This window comes from Bubalus kerabau, chromosome 8 (genome assembly GCF_029407905.1).
Source record: "Bubalus kerabau isolate K-KA32 ecotype Philippines breed swamp buffalo chromosome 8, PCC_UOA_SB_1v2, whole genome shotgun sequence".
In the NCBI taxonomy this organism is placed as follows: domain Eukaryota; kingdom Metazoa; phylum Chordata; class Mammalia; order Artiodactyla; family Bovidae; genus Bubalus; species Bubalus kerabau.
In genome coordinates, this window is record NC_073631.1 from 85,724,155 (window position 1) to 85,738,987 (window position 14,833).

The following is a 14,833-nucleotide window of genomic DNA, read 5'->3' on the forward strand; positions in this document are numbered from 1 at the left end:
TTATGCAGAGATGATTCTTAAAGGGCTGTGAAGCAAGAAAACATAAACCATCTAGAAAACCAGAAAATGCATGTAGGGTGCAGAAGGACTCTGTGTACTAGTAACTGGCTTTCAGTTGTCTTGTCATTCTACAAGTGAGTGCCAATCCAGAGACCAACCAGGCTGCCTAGAGCTGCAGGGGAGGGGGAGATTAGAGGAGGCCCAGACCAACTTGAGGGGGGCTTTCAGTTGGAACCACAGGGCCTGTCATCTGTAGTACAGAACCCAAACCAGACATCTGTAATCCCATATGGAAACTCATATTTTTCAGATGAAAGTGTCAGGCTCTCTAATTTTCTGTTCACATTTAGAGATTCAAAACAAGAAAACAAACATGGATGTAGTCTAGTCACAAAGGCATGAACAGAAAATGATGTGGCTTTAGCAGTAATTCTCAGTCACAAAGGAATTAAGAAAGAGAGGTCTCCTCCACTGTCTACACACAGTGGAAGTCCTTTGAACCATCTGGATTTATTCTCCAGGATCAATAAGTTTCATAATTAAAATGCCAGGAATAAGTGTAATTCAGCCACATGTCTTAGGGGGCATTCTCCTAATTTGCATGATGGCCAATTAATTGAGCTGTGTGTTGTCTGATTCAACACATTGAAGAATTGCTTTTCTGGAGGTCATTTACCATCAAACAGACCATTCTCTTTAATTTGATAGGGGGTTGGGGTAGAAGAAATAGCATTTGAAGTGACTAGGATCTGCATTTCCTCAAAGAGGTGATAAACTCTAATATCTGGACACTTTGTTTACTTCACTTTAATTGTGTGTGTGTGTGTGTGTGTGTGTGTGTATTAATGTAAGCCCATTCATCATGCTTTGGATATAGATTTCACTCACAGAGTGAAAAACAGATTGATACATGTGGATATTTTCAATAATCTAAGTTAAATATAAGAATGAAATTTAAAATTTGGTTCTGTTACACTTGCACATTTCAACTCCCAATAGCGCATATGACTAGTGGACAGCATGGCTATGGAACATTTTGTCACCAAAGAAAATGCTATTGGACAGTGCTGTACTAAATGTTTCTAAAATGTTTATGATTCTGTTTTAAGAACTTATATCACCTCTGTATTTTTTACATGCTTGAGGTTTATCTGCTGATGGTATTTTTTTGTTTGTTTGTTTGTTTGCTTTCAGACATTGCCCTGGGACCTATGGACGGTAAGAGAACTCTTATTTTAATGTATCTGGATGGCTAGATTTTTAATGTGTCTTATTTTAATGTATCTGGATGGCTAGATATTGGGAACCTTGTTATATTTTATTTTATCTATTATGGAAAGAAGACCCCGACATTTTTGATAACAATCATCAGCTCCCTGATGATTTCTAAGCATTTATCTGCACCGAGAAACAGTGGTGAGGAAAAGAGTAAATACCAGACTCCTGGGTGAGCAAGAATTCAGTGTTGTGCCCCTTCATGCATCTTCTTTGATTATCGGTGGCCAGAGGAAATGTTGTAGTGAAGGGCATATATATTTGTTACTGCTTATAGAATACATGAAAAGTGTGGATGAGAAAATGTAAATGACAAGCTATTCCACACAGGGAACCATTAAAACTTAAAAAAAATTTTTTGCCATGAGGCATGTAAGATCCTACATCCCAGACCAGGGGTTGAACCTGAATCCCTTGCAGTGGAAGCGATGAGTCTTAACCACTGGACAAACAGGGGAGTCCCCAGGGAACGCTTTTTTTTTTTCATTATTATTTTCACTGAAGCTTAGTCACAGAGGATTTGAGCTTTAGAGCCAGACATCCCTGGATGTGAGTCTACACTGCAGGTACTGTAACAACATGACTTTCAGCAAGTTCTGAAACTCTTGAAGCCTCAGTTTTTTCTCATCTGTAAAATAAGGGTTATGACACCTACCTCAGAGAGTTGTGTGAGGATTAAAGGAGATAATATTTGTAGAGTATTTAGCTCAGTATCTGTCATGTATTGATACAAAGTCTATATTACTGCTGATGTTATTTATTCAGCTAATCTGATGTGCAAGGGTGAACATTTCCAAAATTGAGAATTGAGACTAAAGCACAGTTTGGTGGTGGCAACATCTGTGACATTAAGAAAATAACAGCACCCATATGAAGCCCCATTTCTCTTGGGTTTGGGCCCTTTTCTCCCCTGTCTTAGAAGAGCCCTGGGTCACGTGGTCTTAAGAGCTCAACTTGAGTTTAATGTTTTCTTCTCTTTTAATGAGACAGCAACAGGAAAGTTGGGTGGATCTAACTATTCATGAGCCTGGTCTTCTGAAGTGACATTGCTCCTTTCTTCCTTAAAACAGAAAGATGACTATTCCCTTCCCTTCCTCAGGAGACTGAAGCATCATGGAAGGCTCTCAAGAAAAGAGCTAAAAAATTTCTGCATGAAAACATCTTTTATAGGGAGGTGGTTTTACTTGGATATTCACAAAAAGGGCTGACATTCAGAACATTGGGATTCTATAACCATAAAATGTTTTTGTTGATTTTAGAAAGTGACAGGGGCAAGCTTCATGTTTCAATTGTGTAGTCTCCACAATAGTGAAACAAAACTCATTTCTATTGCAAAACAAATTGCAAAACTTAATCTTAAACCAGTAAAAGTCAAAGTCTTCAATGGTATGTTGATTTTGGTCAGTGTGAGATTTTAATGTGCTAGGAAATTTTCTTTTCTTGCCTTATGATCATGCATATGCTTATTTATTATTATTTTTTTTACTCATACAGACAAGCACTGATTTGGTACAGCCGGTAGGTAAATATCCAGAAAATTCTGGATTTTTTTTCATATTTAATATACATTGTATACATAGTGTATTATCTTAGAATGAGCTTTCATTCTCATGGCATTGCTAGTCACAGACGTAGTGTTATTCAATTTAATTTACATACTCTGTAGCTTTATTTAACTGGTGCTACTCTATTGAAGACTTTTGTGTTTCTCATCAAATCTTACCATGATCTATTTCATCTTATGTTTTTTTTTCTTTGTTCTTCTGCATACTCTAAAGACTGATTCTTCAAAAAGTCTTTCCCTGTGTAACCTGATCATGGAGGAAACTCCAGACAGTGGGTTGACCGAAGAAATTCAAAGATCTCAGATTGATTTAGGTGCAATTATTTGGGGCCCCGATGGTAGTACAGACAGTGTCAGCCAGAAAATTACCCAAGATGGGTCACAGGAAGACTCTGCATGTCTCTCTGAAGCAGAACAGGACCTGGGATTGTCCACCGGAATGTTTCCTTCTGCTGACTGGCACACTGTAGCTGGACAGGGTGAAAATGTCCTGGGGCCAGCCCCTCCATGTGGAGATGAACAACTGCCCCCAAACCCCATGCCTGGGGCTGCTTGTATGGAGATGGAGCATCCTTATGATTTACCTAACTCAGAGATACCAGCCATGGAAACTAGTGGTCTGGTCAAAGAAAGTCAAGAAGATATTAAAGAGTCAGAAGAAGAGGAAGGAAACCAGAAGACTGAAGATTCTATCTGGGCAGGTGTGGAGACATATGAAAAGGTAGAGGCTGGAACTATTGGTGTCAAGGACCTAGAAGGGACAGAGGAATTTGAAGAGAGAACATGTGAAAGTACAGGAAATGGAGTAGTAGATCTTTTTAAGACACTAGGAAAGCAAGACCAGGAGACCTTAAAAATCAGTGAACAGGAAACTAGGAAATATCTAAGTGCTGGGTGTGAAGAAAGCATAAAGACTGATGAAAAGTATCTTGAGAAAACTGACCTATTAGAAAAAGACATGAAAAATGTAGATCAAGCAGATGAGTTTAGTGACAGAGCCCAGGGGCTAGATGAAGGGAATCAAGTAGTAATAAGTAATTGTGAAATTATAGAGAGTTCTGGAGCTAAAGGTGCCAGTCATACAGATATTTTGAATCTGCCTCCCCAGGCTGACCCTGTGTCTAATACTGAAGATGCCAGCCCAGAGGGATGGTTCTTAGCTGAAAAAGACAAAGAGAAAAAATTAATAGACCCTCCTAGCCATAATATAATGTATCACTTAGCACAGGGGAGTACAGATGCTAAAGAGATTCAGTGTGAGGCTGTGTTACATGCGTTTGGAGCTGACAGGGATGGAAATCAGGCTATTGTTTTATCAGTAACACAAAAAGCAGCAACTCAGTCTAGGACAGATCTTAATTCTGCTCTGGGAACTGATGCAAACAGAAGAGACTGGTGTTTGTGTAAGACAGAGGATTCATTAATAGAGGGACCTGAAAGTACAGAGACTGGGGACTGTAGCCAAACCATTAACTTGCCAAGAATTGCAAAGCCGGGGGCTTGGGGAACAGATCTAGGTCAAATCCAACAGCCAAGCTTGGATGCAGCAGGGAATAATATAGAAATAGTAGAATTCTCTGGTATACCAGATGGCCAAGCAAGTGGATTTGCCAGTTGTCTTGATTCTATTAACCACTGGCCTACCAGAGGCATAGAAGGCTTAGATAATTGCAGGGAATGCTTAGATACAGTTGGAAGCAAGAAAGGGCTGGAGGTGGATTTACCAGCAGATGTAGGTGGGAAACAAGTCATTGGTAGCTGCTGGGAAGAAAGCCAAGAGATAGCTATACCAATGGTTCTGGGAGCCTCCCAGAATGCTAGCGCCGAGAGTTCTGCTAGTCCCCAAGACAATGACACCAACAACTCAGATTTATCTGAAGATGAAATTGCTAACCAGAGATATGGATTGTTGTACCAAGAAATAGAGGCTGATAAAGAAGAGGTACTTACCCCAGTATGTAGTATAGACTAGCCAAAGACTTCTGTAGGCTCTGTTTTTCCTAATGTTTCTCACCTACTTCATCATCCATCTCTGTCTTCTCCCAGGTCTCCCTCATCTCCTTAACAGATTGTCATGTGCCTCTTGAAATCTGTGCAAACCAAACACAAATAGGTTGACAAAAAACAGACAAAAAAGACAACCAAAATGACAACAGAAAAAGCAGAATGATTGTGTTGGGAATTGATGAGAGTCTATTTTACCATCCCATTTATTGTGTTTATTCTTTCTACTTTCAGTTTTATTGTTCAAGCACTAGGATATATAGAAAAAACAGACTAATTTACTGTTCCTAAAGTGTTTACACCCCAATAAAAGCACATGAAACGTTTCTACCAAGGTCCATTGAAACTATAAAATCTCGTAATAGCTGTTCATTAAAGTGATGTATTTAGAGAAAAATACTGGATGTGCTTCTAGAGTCTATTGATGGCTAAAAAAAGAACTATTTAAACCCTCATGGCTCTTGTATGGAATCATGTTCTCATTATCAGGAAAGTAGGCTTTGGTTAGCCACATACCAGCAATAATTATAAAACTAATGTTTCCCTTTTTTTGTCAACCTATTTAAAATAATACAGTATGGCCTTTTCCATTTCCTAAGCATTTGAATGCACAGCAACCTTTTGTATTATTTTAAAATTTGTGGTGGTCTTCAGTTTCCCACTTGTCTAATAGACATTTACCAATCCGACAGAAGTAATGAAAAAAATAACATACTCTGATTTCCATTTCTGTTTAGGCTTCTGGAGGTTCATTTAATGGATTCACCCAGGTAAGAAATTGACTTACTGGTAAAATTCATCAGTTGAGAACATTGCAAATTTTAAAAATATGGAAACTCTGGTCACTGGAATAGCATAATGTTTAAGTATGTCAATATAAAATTTGACCCCACTTCTTGTGAACTTAGTAATGGTAATAGTAATAATAGTAAGGTTGCAGGGTTGTTGTGAAGGTTAAATGAGATGCCAGTGCAGAGACAGTCCAGCAGCCTGGCATATACTAAGTGATCCATGACACTAACTGGCTATTGGTAATAAGGTATACTATGGAACTCTGATGATTCCTCCACTAGAAATTTGAAGTTGTCTTAATCTGAGAGATCTGCTAGGCTCAGCAGCCTCTTCTTGGAAAGAAGAGATAGGATTGGTTGGATCTAATGAGATGGCTCTTTAGACAATATAAGTGATTTTTAGGAGCCTCCTTCTAAAGATTCATTTAAGAGTCATACTACACAGAACCTTATTTTTTCAGTGGTTCTTCAGAAAGGAGCCATTGGAAGATCACAAACCATTGACCAGGGTGGCTCTGGCCAATAAGCCAGCATTTTCCTTGGAAGCCTGTGATGGAGGGCCACACAATGGACTGTTCCGTTCACTGCATGTGTCCCAACAGATGGACAGTGTAACCCATATGCTATCAAGTCATGGAATAAGTTCTGAAAACTTCTTCAAGGGAGACTTCAAATATCTGCCTAGCTGTGATGAATGTTTTGTCTCAGATCTTAGACATGATCAGTTTTGAATATCAACCTTCAGAATTTCTCCATTTAAAAGTTTGACAACTTTACCACATGTTATCTATAAAAAGAGAAAACCCACTCACACACTTGCACCTGAATACAGATACACACAAACACACAGAGAGATGATAATGTATCTTTCCATAGAAGCGAACTCTTTCAAAAGATTGGGTTTTAAGAACTGTTATTCATGTCTCATTTTTAAAGTCTGTATTTTTATCAGTTATAAATGCACATCATTTAAAGAGTTCAGTTCAGTTCAGTCACTCAGTCATGCCCGACTCTTTGCGACCCCATGAACCACAGCACGCAGGCCTCCCTGTCCATCACCAACTTCTGGAGTCCACCCAAACCCACGTCCATTGAGTCGGTGATGCCATCCAACCATCTCATCCTCTGTCATCCCCTTCTGCCCCTGCCCTCAATCTTTCCCAGCATCAGGGTCTTTTCAAATGAGTCAGCTTTTCGCATCAGGTGGCCAAAGTATTGGAGTTTCAGCCTCAACATCAGTCCTTCCAGTGAACACCCAGGACTGATCTCCTTTAGGATGGACTAGTTGGATCTCCTTACAGTCCAAGGGACGCTCAAGGGTCTTCTCCAACACCACAGTTCAAAAGCATCAATTCTTCGGCACTCAGCTTTCTTTATAGTCCAACTCTCACATCCATACATGACCACTGGAAAAACCATAGCCTTGACTAGACGGACCTTTGTTGGCAAAGTAATGTCTCTGCTTTTTAATATGCTGTCTAGGTTGGTCATAACTTTCCTTCCAGGAAGTAGTTCAGTTCAGTTCAGTCACTCAGTTGTGTCCGACTCTTTGCAACCCCATGAATCACAGCACCCCAGGCCTCCCTGTCCATCACCAACTCCCGGAGTTCACTCAAACTCACGTCCGAGTCAGTGATGCCATCCAGCCATCTCATCCTCTGTCGTCCACTTCTCCTCCTGCCTCCAATCCCTCCCAGCATCAGGGTCTTTTCCAATGAGTCAACTCTTCACATGAGGTGGCCAAAGTACTGGACTTTCAGCTTCAGCATCAGTCCTTCCAATGAACACCCAGGACTGATCTTTAGGATGGACTGGTTGGATCTCCTTGCAGTCCAAGGGACTCTCAAGAGTCTTCTCCAACACCACAGTTCAAAAGCGTCAATTCTTCAGCACTCAGCTTTCTTCACAGTCCAACTCTCACATCCATACATGACCACTGGAAAAACCATAGCCTTGACTAGACGGACCTTTGTTGGCAAAGTAATATCTCTGCTTTTCAATATACTATCTAGGTTGGTCATAACTTTCCTTCCAAGGAGTAAGCGTCTTTTAATTTCATGGCTGCAATCACCCTCTGCAGTGATTGTGGAGCCCAAAAAAATAAAGTCTGACACTGTTTCCACTGTTTCCCCATCGATTTCCCATGAAGTGATGGGACCAGATGCCATGATCTTCGTTTTCTGAATGTTGAGCTTTAAGCAAACTTTCTCACTCTCCTCTTTCACTTTCATCAAAAGGCCCTTTAGTTCTTCACTTTCTGCCATAAGGGTGGTGTCATCTGCATATCTGAGGTTATTGATATTTCTCCCAGCAATCTTGATTCCAGCTTGTGCTTCTTCCAGCCCAGAGTTTCTCATGATGTACTCTGCATAGAAGTTAAATAAGCAGGGTGACAATATACAGCCTTGACATACTCCTTTTCCTATTTGGAACCAGTCTGTGGTTATATGTCCAGTTCTAACTGTTGCTTCCTGACCTGCATACAGGTTTCTCAAGAGGCAGGTCAGGTGGTCTGGTATTCCCATCTCTTTCAGAATTTTCCACAGTTTATAGTGATCCACACAGTCAAAGGCTTTGGCATAGTCAATAAAGCAGAACACAGTTTAAAAGGATTTTTTTTTTATTAAAAAAAAAACAAACTTTAAACTTCAGGCCATCTTATACCCTCTCCATTTCCTGCTTCTCAGAGGAAAATACTTTCACACCTTGTAACAGATTCTCTGGTTTCACTACCACATGTGTGATGACTTTCTTATAATGGTCCTTCTTGATTTCCAAAGCATTAGTTATGGACTCATCTCTCTGGAAGACTAAAGTGTCTTCAATCTGCTGCCCTCAGAGTATCTGTCTCTGTCTGCTTCCTGCCATCCAGTGACATCATAGCCAGCCAGCCAGTCAGTGGTGGGATTATGATGATGCTGTAAATGCTCTTATTGGTCAAGTGATGAAGTTTACATTTCCTTTTAGGCTAACATTTTTTTCCTTGGAGGAAGTAATTGTAGGATCTTCTTTGTGAGCTTGTTTATTTGTTTGCAAGCTTCTTTGTTTGCTTAGTTTTCTAGATACTCATTACTAATTCAACCACATATTCTGTGGTTATAGAAATCTCTCGTTTTGTTTAAAACATTAACCATTCGTTAAGTTTCATCCTCTTGAACATTGAAACTGTTCTTCGGGACTGCTCTAGTCCAACCTGGAAACGCTATGGAGTATGACTTGCCACAGCTATAATCACGGTCTCCCATGACGTCTGCTGTGGGGGTGGTCACCTCTCTTCTGTCCGTCCACTCTTTTGGGACACAAATCACCCTAATTTGGGGTTAAACCCCTTATTTGGATAGAGCACATCCTCCAGTAACTTCCTGAGAAAAGTGTACACAAGACGCATGTATTTGTGACCTCCTGTATTGAAAGTATCTCTGTCCTCATGTACCTAATAGACTGTTTGGATATTATAAGTTATACACTATTTTCCCTTAGAATTTTGAAGCCGTTGTTCCACTCATTTCTATCTCCTAGTGTTGCCACGGAAAAACTGTCATTTCTTTTTCGTTTCCGTAGGGTGCATCTTTTTTAACATTTAATAAATAATTTTATTGAAGTGTAGTTGATTGTCAATGTTGTGTTAGTTTCAGGTATACAGTGGAGTGATTCAGTTATACAGATATATCATCTTTTCCCTATTCCTTGCCATTATGGTTTAATCACAGAATATTGAGTATAGTTCCCTGTGCTATATGTAGTAGGACCTTGTTGTTTATTTTGTATATAGTAGCATGTATCTGTTAATCCCAAACTCCTAATTTATCTGCCCCTGCAATGGCACCCCACTCCAGTACTCTTGCCTGGAGAATCCCATGGACGGAGGAGCCTGTAGGCTGTAGTCCGTGGGATCGCTAAGAGTCGGACACGACTGAGTGACTTCACTTTGACTTTTCACTTTCATGCATTGGAGAGGGAAATGGCAACCTACTCCAGTGTTCTTGCCTGGAGAATCCCAGGGATGGGGGAGCCTGGTGGGCTGCTGTCTATGGGGTCGCACAGGGTCGGACATGACTGAAGCGACTTAACAGCAGCAGCCTTTCCCCTTTGGTAACCATGTTTGCTTTCTATGTCTCTGAATCTATTTATTTTTTGTAAATAAGTTAATTTGTATCATTTTTTAAGATCCCGCATATGAGTGATACCATATAGGATTTGTCTTTGATGAGAAACTGTCGTTTTGAGTCTTGATATTTTGTAAGAAACCCTATTTCTCTGTGTGCTTGTATACCCCTCTTACCTTTTTCTCTCTACAAGTCCATATAATCTTTATACCCATGTTTCTAAAATTTTACAATGATGTACTGTGGTCTGCATCTATTTTCATACATTGTACTAGGCCATTTTAATCTGAAAATTGAATATTTTTTTGTTTGTTTTCTTGTTCTGCAACACTTCTCTTTTTCATGTACTGACTTTTTGAGTGAGTCTTTCTTTTTTCCCCCTTTTCCTTTTCTCTTTCTCTGCTTTCCAACTTTTCTAACAGATTTTTTGACTTCTATATATATATATATTTAAATTCCCATAAGCTTTTTATTTACTGAATATTTCTTTTTGAATAGCATCTTTTTATGTTGTGAGTATACCATCTTCCACTGTATCTCCAAGGGTATTAATAATTCTCAAAGGTGTAAAGTCTTTGTTTCTTGAGACTCCTCAAATGTCTAGTGACCTTGGCTGTTTCTTTAAGAGGAGGTCCCTGAAAAACTGAGAGACTTGTACAAGTAGGTGGGACTCATTGACTATGGGTTTTGTTGTAGGATTTTCTGGCTCATCTTTTCTGTTGAGGAGTTCCTGGCATCAGATTCTTTTGACTTTTTTTCCTTCTCTCTCAAGCTAGTCATGTTCCTCTGGGAAGACTCTTCTGGTCTCTTGTCTGGATATGTGGGGGTCGGGTACAGGGTTCAAGCCTGGTTGCCAGGTTAATTGGAGTTGAATGGGGAAGTAGTTGGGAGGAGCTGGGAGGAGTAGTGGAGGAGCCCTTGTCTCTATTATGTAAATATTCAATTAATTCCTCTACTTTCCTAATATACCTATGTGTCCCCTGGTCCAGAGACTCCAGAGACCTTCTGTTTCAGCCTCTCAAAATAGGGGCAAAGGGTGTTGCTTGGTTTTCAAATATGAGACTATCTCCAAGTCTAAGTAATATTCAGTAGACTTTCAACCAGTTCCCCTGGCTTTTGTACCACCCTCATTTCCATTTCTCATGGTACCTAGTTTATAATTCTCTTTTAAATTAATTTTTATTAGAGTATAGTTGCTTTATAATGTTGTGTTAGTTTCTGCTGTACAGAAAAGTTAATCAGCTATATGTATACATATATCCCCTCTTTTGGGGGATTTCTTTTCCATGTCGGTCACCACGGAACACTGAGTGGAGTTCCCTGAGCTATACATAGGTTCTCATTCAGTTCAGTTCAGCTCAGTTCAGTCTCTCAGTTGAGTCTGACTGCAACCCCATGGACTGCGGCACACCAGGCTTCCCTGTCCATCACCAATCCCTGGAGCTTGCTCAAACTCCTGTCCATCAAATTGGTGATGCCATCCAACCATCTCATCCTCTGTCATTCCCCTCCTGCCTTCAATCTTTCCCAGCATCAGAATCTTTTCCAGTGAGTCAGTTCTTTGCATCAGGTGGCCAAAGTATTGGAGTTTCAGCTTCAGCATCAGTCCTTCCAATGAATATTCAGGATTGATTTCCTTTAGGATTGACTGATTTGATCTCCTTGCTGTCCAAGGTACTCTCAAGAGTCTTCCCCAGCACCACAGTTCAAAAGCATCAATTCTTCAGCATTCAACTTTCTTTATAGTCCAACTCTCACATCCATACATGACTACTGGAAAAACCATAGCTCTGACTAGATGAACTTTTGTCAGCGAAGTAATGTCTCTACTTTGTAATATGCTGTCTAAGTTGGTCATAGCTTTTCTTCCAAGGAGCAAGTGTCTTTTAATTTCATGGCTGCAGTCACCATCTGCAGTGATTTTGGAGCCTAAGAAAGTAAAGTTTCTCACTGTTTCCATGGTTTCCGTGTCTATTTGCCATGAAGTGATGGGACCGGATGCCATGATCTTAGTTTTTTGAATGTTGAGTTTTAAGACAGATTTTTCACTCTCCTCTTTCACTTTCATCAAGAGGCTCTTTAGTTCTTCGGTTTCTGCCATTAGGGTGGTGTCATCTGCATATCTGAGGTTATTGATATTTCTGCCGGCAATCTTGATTCCAGCTTTGCTTCATCCAGCGTGGCATTTTGCATGATGTACTCTGCATATAAATTAAATAAGCAGGGTGACAATATACTCCTTCTATTTTATACATAGCATCAATAGTGCATATATGTCAACCACAATCTCCCAGTTCATCTGAACCTCTCTCTCCCTCGCTTTGGTATCCACACATTTGTTTTCTATGTCTGTCTCTATGTTGGTTTTGTAAATAAGATCATCTGTACCATTTTTCTAGATTCCACATTTATGTGTTAATATACAGTATTTGATTTTCTCTTTCTGTCTTACTTCACTCTGTACGACACTCTCTAGGTCCATCTACTTTGTTGATCCATTGGGTTGTTTTTGGCATTTCTACATCAACTTACAGTGCAGACTTTTTAGATCCTCCGAGTTACTGTTCATTTGTTTGCTTTTTAATTTCAAAATTTTGTTGCGGTTGTTTTTCTTTCTATTCTTTTTACCCTCTGGGTTTATGCCTTTAAAAATTAATTTTCTTCCTGTTATCTGGTTTGGATTCTGGAGTCAACAGAAGTAAATGCCTGTGTTCCATCCTCCATCTTTGACCAAATGTCATTGGCTCATCTTTTCTTTTGGAGAACCGTTGATATCTGATTATTTAGGGATTTTTTTTTCCTTTGAACTGGTTAGATTACCCAGGAAAGACTCTTCTGGTTTCTTGTCTGGAGGGTATAAGCCAGGTTACCCGTATAATGGGGAATGAAGATTCTCCCTGAGATCACTGTTCCCTTAGCTTGTCTCCATCTTGATTTTTTTACAATCCATATCCCAAATGAATATATTGCATACAATTTTAAAATTATGGCTCATAATTCATAGATATCACACTTTGATGAAACAATAAGATTAAGAATCCAACATTTAAAATGCTTAAATTTGTAGTTCAGATCCACTAAATTCTAATTCATTGATGATGTCCTGGAGAGAAGCTGCAGACCAATAATGCCTTTGAAAACTCTGCCCTTTGTTGAATGCCTCTCATCATATTATTGAATTCTGCTAGGTCAGATTTATATTTAAAATAACTACTGTCAGAAATTATATTTGCATTTTTTGCTTTTGATTTAAACTAAACGAGACAAATGAGTCTTTATAATGTTTTTGTTGACGCAATTCATAGAAACCGATTTAAATGATATCTTTGTTGTTGCTGTTTTGGCAAATTAACTGAGACCCTAATAATTTGGAATCTTCTACTTTGTCCCCACTTTTCAACTCCAGGATACTTCATTGTTCACAATGCAGGCAGACCAGAGTATGTTCAACATGGTGAGTTGATTTTGGTTTGTGTTTTGGGAAAATTTTTCATTACCACCAAATGTTCCAAGGTTGATCATTGTAGGTAATTTAGAGCTTAAATATTCAGAGTGTGGTTTCTGTAGCTCTCTCTTTTCTAGAAAATAGGAAGGAAAGCTCCTGAAAAATCATGTGACTTTGTATGTGGTTGCTTCTATTTATAAAAGCACAGTGATCCTGGCAAAAATCAAAGTAGAGGCTTTGATGGAACATGAAGTCTAGCCATTCAAGAACATGGATGTTTCTGTGTAACTATAGCTTATGCTACAGGACTGACAACGAAATTGCCTCAGGAATTCATGCTGCAGAATAGATCCTTGCTTTTTCTTGAACCCGAGCTACGTCATCTCTCGTCTCCTCCCTTCTTTTTGTGACCTGTAGAAAGAAGTAATACATGGTAAAGATGTGATGCCTACTTTGCTGCCAAATGAGATAAAGAGAAAAGTTTAGCTCGGGAGTGAGTAGGAAGCAGAAAGTTTTACTCTGGGTGTTAGAGGAGATTCTTGCAAGATTGGTTATCATAGGAAACATATGTAGCAGCAGCTTACTACTAAGGCTGAACAAAGAGACCTTGAGTCATGTCACTGAGAGCTTGTCAGTGCTACACTATGGAGGATTTAGGCTCTTTGAGGATTAGTTCAGGGAGGTTATTTGTAGCGTACTGCTTTTCCTGTGGGAATGGCATAGAATTATCCCAGCTTCTGGCTTTCGCTTTGGAAACTCAGAATTGGATTTAAATAGAATGAATTTTTCCTTTTAGATGATTTTACTTCTAAGAAAGGATTTCTACTCTAGAAGGTTAATTGGCCATTTTTCAAAGACAAGTGTTTCTCTAACACTCTGTCCATAGATGGGTGTATTTTTGCCTTTTGGGTAACCAGGTAAAAGGTGGAGTCTGTGATGCCTGCAAATGAAGAGTTAAATGTTTAAAATTCGTATTATATTGGTGTTAATAATGGAACTAGAGAGACTTATGTTTCATGATCATTAGTGGTTTTCAGTCTGGATGATGGAGTAAGGGTTATACTGACACTGGAGGATGAGATTTTTAATTACCAATTGTGAATGAGTTAAAAAATGGAGAAATACTGCTGTAAAAGAAGGCAATGGGTCATCAGTAAATTCACACCTACTACAATTGCAAATTCCTGGCACAGAATCCAGTGGTTTTTAAGTTTCTCTGAATATCTCCCTACCACCCCAACACACACAGCTGGTCCTAGGAGCTTCCATGTGTGCCCTTCTATTCTCTTTATCTGTGTTTTCTGAAGCAGATTTCTTGTACTATCTTTCCACTGGGGAGCTTAGCTGTGTCATGCCCAGCATTGCAGATGCTGCTAGTGTTGGCTCTGTGCTGTGAAGGGCTAGAAGATCACAGTGAACCTCACCCACTGAGTTGCAATTGTATAGCATCTTCCCAGAAGCAGAACACTGTCTGAATGTGGGTTCATTGACTGATCTGAGCAAAGCAGAGGCTGAAGTTGGTAGTCAGCTGCACATCTCCCTAGTCTTCATCTTGTGGCCCCACGAGATATCCCTTGAGTACAAGTTTAAACCCTGTTGAATCTGCAAACCCTACTCTAGACTCAGGATTAGCTCCATGGCCCTTTGA

General features: G+C 39.6%; 1 protein-coding gene across 2 annotated transcripts in view; it reads left to right on the forward strand.

Annotated features, from left to right (window-relative positions):
• AMPH (amphiphysin) overlaps positions 1-14,833 on the forward strand; it is a 219,148-nt gene that overhangs the window by 174,738 nt on the left and 29,577 nt on the right. For both annotated transcript variants that reach the window (XM_055590769.1, XM_055590770.1), the window contains 4 exons: positions 1,195-1,218; positions 2,770-2,793; positions 5,581-5,613; positions 13,147-13,194. In XM_055590769.1, the coding sequence (XP_055446744.1) occupies positions 1,195-1,218; positions 2,770-2,793; positions 5,581-5,613; positions 13,147-13,194 (129 nt within the window). The remainder of the gene's footprint in view (positions 1-1,194; positions 1,219-2,769; positions 2,794-5,580; positions 5,614-13,146; positions 13,195-14,833) is intronic.